Source organism: Medicago truncatula, chromosome 5 (genome assembly GCF_003473485.1).
Source record: "Medicago truncatula cultivar Jemalong A17 chromosome 5, MtrunA17r5.0-ANR, whole genome shotgun sequence".
Lineage (NCBI taxonomy): Eukaryota > Viridiplantae > Streptophyta > Magnoliopsida > Fabales > Fabaceae > Medicago > Medicago truncatula.
In genome coordinates this window covers 5,513,260-5,526,948 of record NC_053046.1, presented here as the reverse complement: position 1 = coordinate 5,526,948, position 13,689 = coordinate 5,513,260, and the positions used below count along the sequence as shown (strand labels likewise).

General features: G+C 31.1%; 2 protein-coding genes and 1 non-coding gene across 4 annotated transcripts; 2 read left to right on the top strand and 1 right to left on the bottom strand.

Annotated features, from left to right (window-relative positions):
* Window positions 1-123: 123 nt before the first annotated feature.
* On the top strand, window positions 124-7,179 carry LOC11418720 (cyclic pyranopterin monophosphate synthase, mitochondrial). 2 transcript variants are annotated; one of them, XM_003611555.4, is made up of 5 exons: window positions 124-414; window positions 559-630; window positions 1,929-1,992; window positions 4,749-4,941; window positions 6,341-7,179. In XM_003611555.4, exons 4-5 carry the CDS (start codon window positions 4,816-4,818, stop codon window positions 6,929-6,931), a joined length of 717 nt encoding a protein of 238 aa, XP_003611603.1. In that variant the 5' UTR covers window positions 124-414; window positions 559-630; window positions 1,929-1,992; window positions 4,749-4,815; the 3' UTR covers window positions 6,932-7,179. The 2 variants fall into 2 exon arrangements, with proteins under 2 accessions (XP_003611603.1, XP_024640374.1); XM_024784606.2 differs by lacking the exon at window positions 559-630.
* Window positions 7,180-7,807: 628 nt separating this feature from the next.
* Window positions 7,808-7,881, top strand: TRNAI-AAU (transfer RNA isoleucine (anticodon AAU)). Its single transcript has one exon. It is a non-coding gene; the product is annotated as a tRNA-Ile (tRNA).
* Window positions 7,882-10,470: 2,589 nt separating this feature from the next.
* Window positions 10,471-12,551, bottom strand: LOC11418759 (glucan endo-1,3-beta-glucosidase 12). The gene is made up of 3 exons (XM_003611553.4): window positions 12,395-12,551; window positions 11,053-12,231; window positions 10,471-10,798 (listed from the first exon to the last, which is right to left on the bottom strand). Exons 1-3 carry the CDS (start codon window positions 12,435-12,437, stop codon window positions 10,767-10,769), a joined length of 1,254 nt encoding a protein of 417 aa, XP_003611601.1. The 5' UTR covers window positions 12,438-12,551; the 3' UTR covers window positions 10,471-10,766.
* Window positions 12,552-13,689: the final 1,138 nt, after the last annotated feature.

The window sequence follows — 13,689 nt, the reverse complement described above, 5'->3', positions numbered from 1 at the left end:
TACCAAACAGACCCTAAGTGAAACACACCGTTTTAGTAAATGGAAAAAAAAACAAAAATAAATAAATAAGTAATAATAATAATAATATAATAGAACTTACTAAACACACGTGAGTAATAACAACACACACTCACATAAGAAGAAAAAAAAAATCTACCCTTTCCCTCATTCTTACTCCCTCCCTCCCATAACTCTCTGTTCCCACCTTTCCTTTTTATTTTATTTTTCCTTCTTCCTTTCCCAAATCATCAAATTACATCACCAAATCAAGCATCCTTAAGAAAACTCTTCATCTAAGCAAAGCTATAGCCAGATCCTACAGGTTAATTTGGGTTTGATTTTGGAGATTGGGGCTAGGGTTCTAAGAAAAGAATAGTACCCGCTTTTGGTAATTACTCATTGAGGTTCTTTGAGGTATATTTATCAACTTATCTTTCAATTAGTGCATATTTAGACATGATTAGTTGTTAGAAATTAATTTTTGAAATTAGAGTAAATATTGTTAGAGAAGTAGTAGAATGATTTTCTAATTCATGAGAAAATATTATTGGTGCTTAGATATGACGCCGGGCGCTTCACATGCTTCCTTCGGAGTGGTTAGAGAGCAAACTTAGTTGATTCATCATAACTGTGAGTTGATGACGATCATTATCACTTATTTTAATTATAGCTATTATTGATATTTTGGTGATTTTGTATGTTAAAGTGTTTATAAAAATGGGGAACACCCTTTGAACATTTTTCCTCTCATTGATACTTATGTTTAAAGTCATCGATATTATTATGGTCTCTATTTGGATTTATCTATGACTTATTGATATGAGTTTTGAGATATGGAGAAATACGGTTTTGAGATATATGTTTTTGGGAATTTTCGATATTAATATATACTCACTTTGACGCTACTTATGATTTATAAAGTTTTGGATTTGAAATGGAGATTTGATTGCATATATTTTGTGCACTAGTGTTGACTAGTTTTGATATGTTCTAAAGCATGGTTTTAGAATTGTGTTTTTTTCAAAGATGTTGGTATTAATATGTACGCGATGTGGATTTGATTTGGATTTACTTATGACTACAAGTGGTAGATTTTCGATTGAGTTTTGATGAACGTATGTTGATCTAAGTTTTGTTATGTTGCGAAATATGGTTTTAGACATGTGTTTTAAGAATGAGGTTTTGAAAATTACGGTTATAATGACGACGACCTAGGTGCACCTAGTATGTGATTTCGATTAGGTAGAGTTACTCCATTAGATGGAGCCGCCCCTATGGAAAGGCCACCATTAGGAGGAGAGGGCTATCAATGAGAGGTAAACTCTCTAATTGAAAATGTTTTACACTTTGTTTTGAGTCGAGAGAAAAGAGCTATCCGTTAGATGGAGCCGCCCCATGGAAAGGCCACCATTAGGAGGAGAGGGCTATCAACGAGATGGAGCTAGTTCTCGATTCACCCATTTGATTATTTTCACTAAAGTTGGATTTCTATAATTTATTTAAAGTTGATTATTTTGGTATTATGAAATTGAATATGGTTTTATATTTTCTTTGAATTGATTATTTTGATTCCATTTCATTAAGTCCGATTTTTATATTCTATTTGGATTTGATTATCTCGATTCCTTTTCATTATAATCGATTTCTATATTTTCTTTAAAGTTGTGGATTTGATTTCACCTCTTGAAGACATTGAAATTCTGATAGTCTTATTTGGTTTGATAAATTTACAAAGTTTTATGAATTTTCATGGTACACTTGATTGTGAGTTTATTATATTTTTATACGGTTACTAGCCTTGTAAATTAAAAATTAGATTTGAGAAAAATAAATAATCGTGCCCTTGTGTGTTTCCCTTCTATTTGGTGGTGATTGTTGTCTCTCACTAAGTCCCTGTGACTTACTCTTTTATTTTCTATTTTTTTCAGATTCAAAGTCAATTGTGTAAAAAGCTTCTAGCAGGGTTAAGGATCTATCAATGTCACTCTTTTGGTAGGTTTCCTATATGTATAAATTGAATGGTCGATGTATCTGCAGCTATTGGTAGTCTAGAACTGTTCTGTTGAGTGTACAAACATCTAGCTATGTTACTTTGAGATTCTGGTAGATAATACAAGTTTATAGACAGGATTTATATATTGGAAAATATTCAAAATACAGAGGATACTCTGTTGAAATTTCAGTGGATATCATTTTAAGTGAATTTCGATTTAAAAATTGTTTAAATTATAGTTTGTTAAGTGTCGTCAATAGGCTTGCCGGACTATGATGTTCTAGTTCGTGCGCCGGTCACGATTGTGAATTTTGGGTCGTGACAAAGTTGGTATCAGAGCCCGGTTGTAGGTCCTAATAACTGCAGACATAGAATTAAAATAGATTCTTGCTAGTAAATTGTGAACCGCGGCACCATTTACTTGCAAGAATCTATTTGCATTCTATGGTAGTGTTATTTGTTGTCCAATCTTATTATTTCTTTTGGTCTTTGAATTGTCTCACTTTGTTTGTCGTCTCGTCTTATATTTGGTCAGTTTTCTTTCATTCAGTAATGATGTTCTCCAATTCTATGATCACCACTAGAAGGGAAATTAATTCCTTATGGGTCGCCCAACCGTAAAACCTTAGTTAAAGAGGTCGTGTTTCAAGACGTACTTGTGGTCGACGTAAATCAAATGATTGGGGATTTGCGCTCATGTCGACGAACGTAGCTAGTGTTGATGTGTAAATAGAAAGGCTAAGATTGCTATAGGTATTACAACAACTTGTTGGGGGGTTTCTGTTGGAAAGCAGTAGGTTAACCTAAGACAAACAAATCTTAACGGTTAATAAGAAGTTAGTTGAGGAGCAAGCAAAAATCCACCTTTATAGACTTAAACCTTACATTTTATAAGTCTAGTGTGTGTTTGGATCCATTATAATTCATTGAAAGTGTCAAGAGGTTATGAAGGGCATTAGGGTGCTTACACATAAATACTTGGGAGTTTACTTCATGTAAGTTGGAGGGTCTACTATACAACTCGTTTGATACACTTACACGTGGAAAATAAGTGAGATCTCTTGATTGGTTATGGCTCGTTTACTTCTAGAAAGTGTTGGAGATGAATTAACCCACGAGTGTGAAAGATTGGAACAAATTGAGGTTATGTCAATTTTAGAGTACAAAACTTGTTTTACAAAGCTTCAAGACATGATCCTCACCCTATTAAAGAAGAGATGTGTTTCAAGTGGTTCATTATAAGATTAAGGTTATACTTAATTGAATTAGTGGTTGGATCTAATTGTAAAACTTTGCGGAGGTTTTAAGTCTGACAATCCAAATTAGGCAAAAAAAAAAAAAAAAAAAAAAAAACTTAAGGAGGTAGTAAACAGGATTCTCTCAAGAAACAAGTTGAATGGTTATTCTTAATGTGGTTAAGTATGTTATATTAGGAGGGATCGTCATGGGTAGCTACGACACTGATTTCAATGTGGTTAAGTATGTTATATTAGGAGGGATCGTCATGGGACGCAACTATTATCTAGTCATGCATTAACATAGTGGTGTTAGTACAAATTTGTAAGATTTTGAGTGTGAATTGGTTGCAGGAGTTGACATATTGGGTAATATATAGTATTACTTTTTATCTTGTACAATATTTGTTTCTTGAGAGGAATATTTTTTATTTATAATGTTATTTAATTTATTTTAAAAAATTGATCAAATATATCAATTTATGTTACTTTTTCAAACCATTTAGGTTGTTCAAACACTTTATTTTTTTAATAAACGGACTTTTTTATTCATTAATTTATTTTATGTACACATAAAAACATAAATTTGAAATTTTATAATTTAATCAATTTTTGTGTTACTTAAAACTATATAATTTTTTTTAGTTTTCATAAGTATTATTCTCAAGTATATGCATTGGATAAACATTTAAGAGGTCAGTGAGTCTTATAACCTTGTGATGCTGAATTGAATATAGTTTTCACAATACAACATTGTTGATTTTTTGGTTTTTTTTTTATTAAAAACTCGATATCCGACCTAATGATAAACTTATCCAAGAAGTCAAATTTTACCATTCATTTGTGAGGCCTCGCTTAAAATAAATAGTGTTAAATTTTGAGAGAGTTTTGCCACGCATTGAATTTTGTTTTTTTTTCCCTTCCCAAAATTAATTTTAAAAAATTAATAAAACAAAAATTGCAACCAATATAGTACTATATTACGCAATCAACAGATGTTGGATTACTCAATTGTTTTGAGTTAAACATTAACAAAATTGGTTATACTTAATTTAAATCAAAGATATCTAGACTAAGGAGGAAATATTAAATATTAATTTAACAATATGTTACAAAATATAAACAATAGTAAGTCAGTTAGACAAAATTTATATATATAATTCTAAATTTGATCAAAACATCATTACTCCCTTTTGTTTATAATAATTTGCAACTGAGGGGTAATTATTAACATTGCAAGAGGTATGTTATTTAAACAATTATTTGGTTGACAACTAACATATATACAAAGAAAAAGGATAAAGAGATAAGGAAAATATAAACGAGTGTCCCAGACACTCTTTAAAAACTATAAATAGTAAAATGGTCATATAAATATCATTTCTAACAAAAATTGTCGCAAAATGGTCCTATAAATATCATTTCTAAAAAAAAAAGTTATGCAATCGACCATCAATAGAAGTTTTTACATATTTGATCATTGAGTGTGCTTGTTTAACCAGTTGAGTAATTTTCAACAGATAGGGAAAAAAAAAAAAAACCACTCAAATTGCATCATAAGACAACGATAAGAGAAAGGGCAAAATCATGTTTGCTCGAAGAATTGTCGCTGCTGTTGCTGCTGCATCTCCTCGATCAAAAAGGATCTTCAGCACATCTTCATCTTATTCTGTTACCCATGACTATCAAACTTCAATCCAAGAACTCAATAAGGTAAAAATTCCTTCTTTTCTTTGTTCTGTTACTTAGGTAAATGCTTTGTCTTTTATGTTTAGGTCAAAATACTCGTATACAATTAACAAGCCTTAATATGAGTAGTTATTGACTCGGAAACCATTATCAATAAGTTATTTCTATGCAAAAGATTAATTACATTAACCTCTCTTTATGTTTCACAAAACAACACAAACATTTCAGGTTAACACTGTTAGTGAGAAAAAGAAAAACACAGAGAATAGCGGTTTGTTCAAATTCCGCTATGCTATAGTGCTGCTATAGCCTCTATTTGACACCATTGTGTACTTAATAGTGTATTGCGGAACAATACCTGGTCATTCAAGTTCTGCTACGACATTGACTTCTACACTTTGCCTCTAAAGTTCTTAGAACTGTGGATATATTTTTACGTTTTTCTCATAAATTCTTTGAACGAGTTCCTAATATTTGCCTTCAAGTTCTTTGAGCTGTTTTACCTCTAAGATGGCTTAAATGAAACCTTTCAACACAATCTCCTTGATCACTTTGTTAACAATTTTTTTCTTCTTGTTTGTTTGTGTAACTTGACGAGTTGATGATGATTTGAGTAAGATTATATTATTTTCCTTTCAGTAGCATTAGTATAGGTGCTGTCATTTTTTGAGCATCTCCAATAGCTTTGCCATCATGTGCTTCATCAACAACTTGATTTAGTATGCATCTTGACATCTGTGCAAATACTAATTTCAGATTGTAAATCTATTAATTTTAATTACAAGAAATAAAAGGGAACTTAGTGGGTGGAATAAAGCAAAGAATCAGCACTAACTGTTTCAAAAATGAAGGATGTCACGATTTATTGTGTTTGGATCAAACAATTTGTGTTTTAACAGAGCGCATTCAGTGGGTGATGTTTATCACGTTGAAAATTAAGCAGGGGATAGTTGTGTTTGGTTAAAAAATGTAGAGGGTGTGAGTGACAGTTTAACAAACCTCAAGGGAGGAGAGAGTGTAATTTGCGGAAAGATAAAATGAAGTTATATTGTTTTTATATAAGCTATTAGTTGATCTGTGATTTCATTTTCTTCGGTTTTTTTTTTTGTGTCATCTTCATTTAACCATGTCTAGTCTCAACCGATCATTTGTTAGTAATACTACTCTAGCACAATGCAAATAGATTGAATCCACTTACTAGATCTTCTTGCCCTAGCATATCTATCATAAATCCATTCACATGTCTAGGTGGTTCATACATAAACTTACTATGTTAGTAATATTGCATTAAGCAGGGGGGTGAAGTGATTAATATCTAGCCAAATTTATGTGATTTCTATTCTGTTGTTCGCTATCTACTTTTGCATCAAGAAATTTTAGTAGAATAACTATAATCCATGCTAAATTGCTTATTCCGTCTCAGGAAATGGAATCTGTATTTGGGGACTTTCCGCCAGATGGACTACCTAGCTCTGTAAGCAATAGTCCTGCGAATGATGAATCTCATTTGTCATCTCGAAACATAGGTGAAAGCTCTTTTGAATTGACTCATACTGGAAATTCAGGGGAAGCTCAAATGGTAGATGTGTCTCCGAAAGAAAGTAGCAAGAGAACTGCCACTGCTGTTTGCAAAGTAAATCTTGGAAAGAAGGTGTTTGATTTGGTATTAGCCAATCAAATGGAAAAAGGAGACGTACTTACGGTGGCGAAAATTGCTGGCATAATGGCAGCAAAGCAAACTAGTAACCTGATTCCATTGTGCCATAACATAGGCCTTACACACGTTCAAGTGGATTTGAGATTGAATCATGAGGACTTCAGTGTAACAATAGAAGGGGAAGCTGCTTCAATGGGAAAAACCGGGGTTGAGATGGAAGCAATGACAGCAGTGTCTATTGCTGGTTTAACAGTGTATGATATGTGCAAAGCTGCTTCAAAAGGTATATCAATTACAGATATTAGACTTAAGCATAAATCTGGTGGAAAAAGTGGGGATTACTCCTGGGGACAATAATGGTTTTGAATCATTACTTCAAATTTCTTAGAACAAACTGAGAATCCTATTCCTCCTCTTATAGTAGTCTTTAAACATGGGTGCATCAATATTTGGGCTAGCTTTGATGAAGCATATTTTGATAGCTGACATTTTACTTGTCCTACAATACTTTGTTAAATTAATTTTAGGTAAATTATGGTTGCATTTTGATTGTCTCATATTACATTGCCACCTAGTTTTAACTCAGCTTTTTACCTTCAGAAGAATTTCTAAAGTAGAATAAGTAAAATCAACTGTTCTTAAATAAATCAATGATCAATATTACCTCTACTACATACATAACAAACTATGGATTTTCTTATTAATAATTGAGACGTCTTAGTCTTAGTTTTCTTTCTTATTGTCCCCAGGAGTAATCCCCACTTTTTCCACCAGATTTATGCTTAAGTCTAATATCTGTAATTGATATACCTTTTGAAGTAGCTTTGCACATATCATACACTGTTAAACCAGCAATATACCTTTTGAAATTTATATATTTCTTTAAGCATTTGTTTTTTTACGAAATTTCTTTAAACTTCTTGAAACTTAATATTTGGAACAAATGTATATGCCTTCTCGAAGTTTGATTCTACAATGCATAAGAACTGTGTTTCCTTGATTAAACTTAAAAAAAATGCTAAACTTTGTATTTTGAAACTTAGTTTATATTACTTATGAGGAACAAGGTGTTTGCTGTTATTTCCAGTGTGTGATTCTACGTGACCAAAATTCATTTGATTGAAACCGAATAAATTTAACAATAATATTTTTTTTTGGTTACAAAATTTAACAATAAATTTGAGCATAAAAAGTCGGGTTTGATATAAATGTTCATGATTTAATTTAACAAGAGGCCCATTAGCTCAGTTGGTTAGAGCGTCGTGCTAATAACGCGAAGGTCGCAGGTTCGAAACCTGCATGGGCCAATTTTCGTCTTTTTTTTGCATCATTTAACCTTCTGATATAGCGTTACTGTGTGGATCTAAAAAATGAATTATAACATAAGATCCAAATATTTGCTTTAGAAGGCAAAATAAATTTTAATTGAAAACACTCAAAAACATCAAAATCAATTTTAAAACCTTTAGAATCACTCTTACGATGAATTATATTATGATTATGATGATGATGTAAGATATAGTAAGATTTGCTTTAATGAAGCAAATGGAGATAGGAGATCACATGGTATGGTCAGAAACCGTTGGAATAGAATAGCTAGTCCTTTTTCTTTCATGATCCCATTTTAAGTAATATTGGCAAATTCTATGGTACACTCAAATATTTGAGTGTACCGATACACTAAATTGTTAAATTATTAATCAAATGAGTTGTTTTTTTTTGAAGAAATCTATCATTTACAATTATAAAAATTAAATTTTATTTACCAAAAGTGTCGACGAAATAAAATTTAATTTTTTTGAATTTTTATTACTCATAATGAAGATTATTGATTATTTTTTATGAGTAATGTTAAAAATTTAATATGATTCTTATAAACAATGAAATTATGTTTTTCTTCTTATGAAATGATGTTTTCTAAAGGATAACCTTGACAAATAGCTCTTTACTTTATAAAATAATCATAAATTTATCAATTTATGAAGCAAGGAGTACCGGTACACCTCAATTTGTGAGGTGTACCGTAGAAGTTCCCATATTTTTGAGTGTTCTCTGTGTGAGAATATTTCGTGCTTTCATTATATGATAATAGAAACCATTTTATGATAATTCATTCCATTTCATCTAATGTTCTGCTTTTCATTTCCATTTATTATCGCCTCATTTCATAGTACTGCATCATAAATTGTACAATACCTTTTAGCTTCTTTTTTTCCAAGTTATCGAAAACAATAGCAAAAGGCTTCATTCAATTAATTTTCGGAATATTGAAGAGGAACTATTAGAACTTGGATTTGGTGTAGTAACTGCGTGACGTGGTTAATTTTCTTAACCAGGATTCGAATTAAACAATCAAAATTATTTAACTACATTAAAACTGATGTATAATTAAGATCGTCTGATTCAACAATCAATATTAACTGCATCAGAGCTGAGGAGGGCTTGTAGAAAAAGATATTACAATGAATGATGTATTTGAATATAAAAAATACATTATTTATAATTATAACTAATAGTTGTTAAGATACACCTTATTTATGTATGTATTGTGTCCGGCCACCTTTTTGTTTTGATAAAATCAATTTGTTGTTAAAATAACATTTCTTGTTGGGAAAGATATGAAGGATATATATATATGAATACGTATCCTACCCTTCTAGTTCTACAATGATCAATCATCTCCCTATTCATGAATGATCTGCTAGCTAGTATATCAAATGTTTTGACGGTCAAAGTTCTTTATAGAGATTTGATTTGATTTTCAGTTAGCCAGCTCTTGGTAAGTACATCTGTTCCCTTCTCAAAAGTATGTTTGCAATGTAGAACTCATGCACCATGCCACATGGGAAAATAACAGCTAGCACCCACTTTATTTTATTTTCAAAATAATTCTATGAACTATGAAAGTGGATGGAAATCTTCATAAAACTGGGCCAAAGCATACAACTTTTTTTATGATGACTTAACTACTGTGTCTAACCGTTGGTTCCTTTTCATACCTTTTGTCTTTCAACTGTTATTTCAGCCTTAGAGAAGAACAAAATTCAAAACAAACACCAAAGTGCAAAAACAATAAAACCGAGGTGCATTGGGTGCCTCTAACCGTGTTATCAACAAATCACCGTTCCACAACTGCATTGAGCATAGCACTAGCATGACCATACATAGAATAAGTAATATGAAAATTATTACTGATAAAATTTTATCTTAGGCTTTAATGTTAGAGAAAATATATGAAGCATAAACTCAAACACAGATACACACATCAACAACAATAATAATTTAAAAAGATGACATAATACAATGTGATCATTTATGTCAGTGTCGTGTGGATATCAAATATGATATGGATTCGAGAAATATATATATGTGCTTCATTGCATCTCATAGTGACAGGAAAGAAAACAGGATAATGCATGAAACAATAAAGCACTTGTTTCTTGTCAAAATACACTAGTAGTTTAATATCCACAAAACACTTACGGCATTTTAAAGCAACGAATTGAAGTCATTAGAAGCACTGAAGCACAAATATTATTCCCAAGTATCTTGTTAATAAAGGTTACAGAATCAACCCCTTAAATTAATTGCTTACCAAGTAATGTTATTCTATATGAAAAACACAATATGGTCAAAATATTCTAAATACTCCTAATAAGTATCCAAATATTCCTGATGTATACCTCATTTAATGTATTCCTGATGGTCAAAATATTGCTAAATACTCCTGATGTATACCTCATTTAGAAGCATAGCACAATTCAAATATTCCTAATAAGTATCTTGTTATAAAACTTTGTCGAATAAACCCCTTAAATTATTGCATGACAAGCTAATGTTATTCTAAATGAAAAACATAATATGGTAAAAAAATCTAATAAAAAAGGTTCAATCACTAACCAGTAATCACTAATCAGATTTTTGAAGGGAAATACAACTTAGTTAAATACTTCAAAGAGCATCCAAATCCTTATAACAAAAATTAAGCTCAAAGCTAGGTCCATGATACTCAAGTAGTAGTTTCTAAGTAAGACATAAATTCTCCAAATTGGGTCCACATAATATAAAAGTTTATACATAAACCAATCAACAGACAAAGTAATCTTAAGTCTTAACATAGGATTCTCTACATTAATTAACTACATTAAACTAATCATAGAAAGCACAGGAACAACTCTTCATGCACTTGAATCTAGCTGAGAATAAACCTACAGTGAAGGAAACCTGCAACAAAACAATAACCAATTAACCATTATTAATGTAAATAAATAAATAGATTATATTAACTTTTTGTTAATTAATTAGCTGTTTTAGATGGTTACATACTTTATGGTTATTGTACATAGCAGGATTTTTCATTCACAGTAACAATGAAAAGTTATTTTTTCTCTATCACAATTTCATACAATTCAAAACATAACCATCACTCATTGTTAATTAAAAAAATTGTAATTAATCCCAAATTAATAAGCACTTACTTGGATCAGAATGAATCAACATAGCAGTCCCACCAAAGTCACAAGTTCCACCAATTCTCTTATGCTTCTGCCAGTAACTATTGAATGCATAAGAAGCATGAGCAACCAATGTATCAGGATTGTAACAATTCCCTTGTGGAGTAGTAATCTCTAAACAATCAGCACCACCTTCACCACAAGCATAATCCAAAGCTTCTTGCAATGTTGCATCAGGAACACTAGGCTTTGCAACACACCAAAGTTTCTGAACAGGTGCAATTTGTGGATAAGGTGAAGCCGAAGGCGAACCGTTTTCTATTGGATTGCAAGGTGGACAAGTGAAACCATTTTGAGGAGAGTTAGCTGGAGAAACAAACTGTGGTGGTAATGGTGATGGTTGTTCTTGAGGGGCAAAATAGGGAGAAGAAATTGGTGGTGGAGATGAAACTATTTGAGCTAAAGGTGGTAATGGTTTTGGATTTGGTACATTGTAAGGAGCTGGATAAGGTGAACCAGCAGGGAAATCCAAAGGGGGTTGAGCAATTTCTGGAATTGGGGTTGGTTTTATAGGGATTGTGGTAACTGAAAGTTTTCTAATAGTGATTTTTCTCTCTTTTGGGACAATGGTAGCAATGTTTATGATATTGTTATGGTTGAAAAATCCAAGCTTTTTCATGGATTCTAAATGGGAAGACACAAAGTTCAAACTTTTATCAGAAAAATGTGAAAACTTTGAACTTGGTATGAGAGAAAATGTTGAGTTAACAGTTTGAAGAAACTCAATCATAGGTTTTAACATTTTCAAATCATGGTTGGAAGTAGCTGAGTTAAGGGTAAAACAGTCCAAATCAAAAGCAATGGAAACTTTGATGTCTTGTTCTAAACCCCATCTTTTAAGGGAATGATAGAGATTTTTCAAAGAAGACAGAACAACATTAAGGTTGTTTTGGTCTTGTTGGCAGAAAGTTGAGGTTTTCCCAACAATGTTGGTGATTTTTGATGAAGGGTAATATGGGAAAATGTTTAACCTAAGCCAAGTTTCAGCTGATAAAATGTTGCTAGAGACCATGTTAAGGTCTTCATTGTTCAAAGAAACAGCTAAAGGAAACTCACTGTGAGATGAAGATGTTGCAATGTCTTCACTTGTTTCACATAGGTTAAGGAACTCAATGTTTTCTTGACCAGAAACTACAATGCAAACTACAACAAAAAAACAAAAACTTTCATTAGATAATAATAATAAAATGTTAAGAAATAAAAAGAAGAATAATAAACTAAAGCATTGATACATTGATGATGAATATTTTGAGACATTTTAGTTTAAGAGAAATTACAAAACTGAGATTTTAGTTGTTTTTCTTACCAGAGCAAAGAAAGAGAAGATGAAATAGACACACCATTTTCATTTTCTTTTCTTGTGCCAATAATCTCAAGGTTTCTCACTGTCTTGTATTGGTTTTGTTGCTTCTTATATATAGGACCTTTAATTTGTCCTACCTGAGTATTGCATAGGAAGACACTCTAACCTTGTTTTGTTAATAGTAATTTTCTGCCTCTAAAGTTTGGACCTTTTAGGTGAAAAAGATATATAATTGAATAATAATTGGTAAAACATTTTAACACCGTTAAAAAAAAAAGTACATGGTGGTCCACATAAAAACAAGAGAGTTTTTTTTTTTTTTTTTTTTGTACTTTGATAGTGATTGGTTTCATAAAAATAAAATGGAAGGAAAGAGAAAAGAAATTATATTTTTTGTTTTGATTGAAAACATAAATATAAATAAGATAAATTTTAGTATTTTACAACTATGTAAGCACAAAAAACGTGTGTTTGGTTGTGCGGTGAAGAGAATAAATTTTGATTAAAAATAATTCTAACTAAAAGGTGGTTATGTTTGAATAAATTCATGTAAAAGTAAGTTGAACTATTTGTGTGTGAAAATTAATTCTAAAATGAAAGAATATAAATTCTAACTTTATTCCTTAAAAAAAAAAACTTAGTATCAAGTATAATTATTTATGAAGGCAGAATTAATACTACTCTTCTAGAATCAATTCTGATATCAAAAAAAGTCGAGTCAAACATACACTAAATAGTACATGTAAAGTTTTTTTTATAAAGTAACACAATAGCTAGACTTACATACAAAACATACGCATAAATTGAGAATATAAGGTTCGAACTCCGACCCTTATATAACAATGTTCATTGAGCTACCAACATTGATGGATGAAGAATGGTCATAGTCGCGGTAAACATAACTCAGTTGACAAACACCTTACAATATACAGAGGTCGAAATTTAAACTCCAATTTTTTTCACTTAATCATTTTAAGGATGAATTACTAAGCACTTGTCTATAAATAAAAAGAGGAGATAGGTCACACACTCAAACTTAAGGTTCAGAACTAACTATTGAATCGGGGTCTTTTAATTTTGTTTGTAAGTTGTGATCATATGTCAAAATCAATAATTATCTTTTCTCATAGTAAACAAGAGTATTTTCTCTACATATGTGTATGTTCAGAGCGGAGATGCCCTAGATTCACAAAGGGTATTAATATTTGGCTCAAGGGTGGAAATATCCTAGGAACACAAAAATTACAATGTGAATAAGCCAATTAAATTAAGTGTGTATGATACACATATAATGCAAC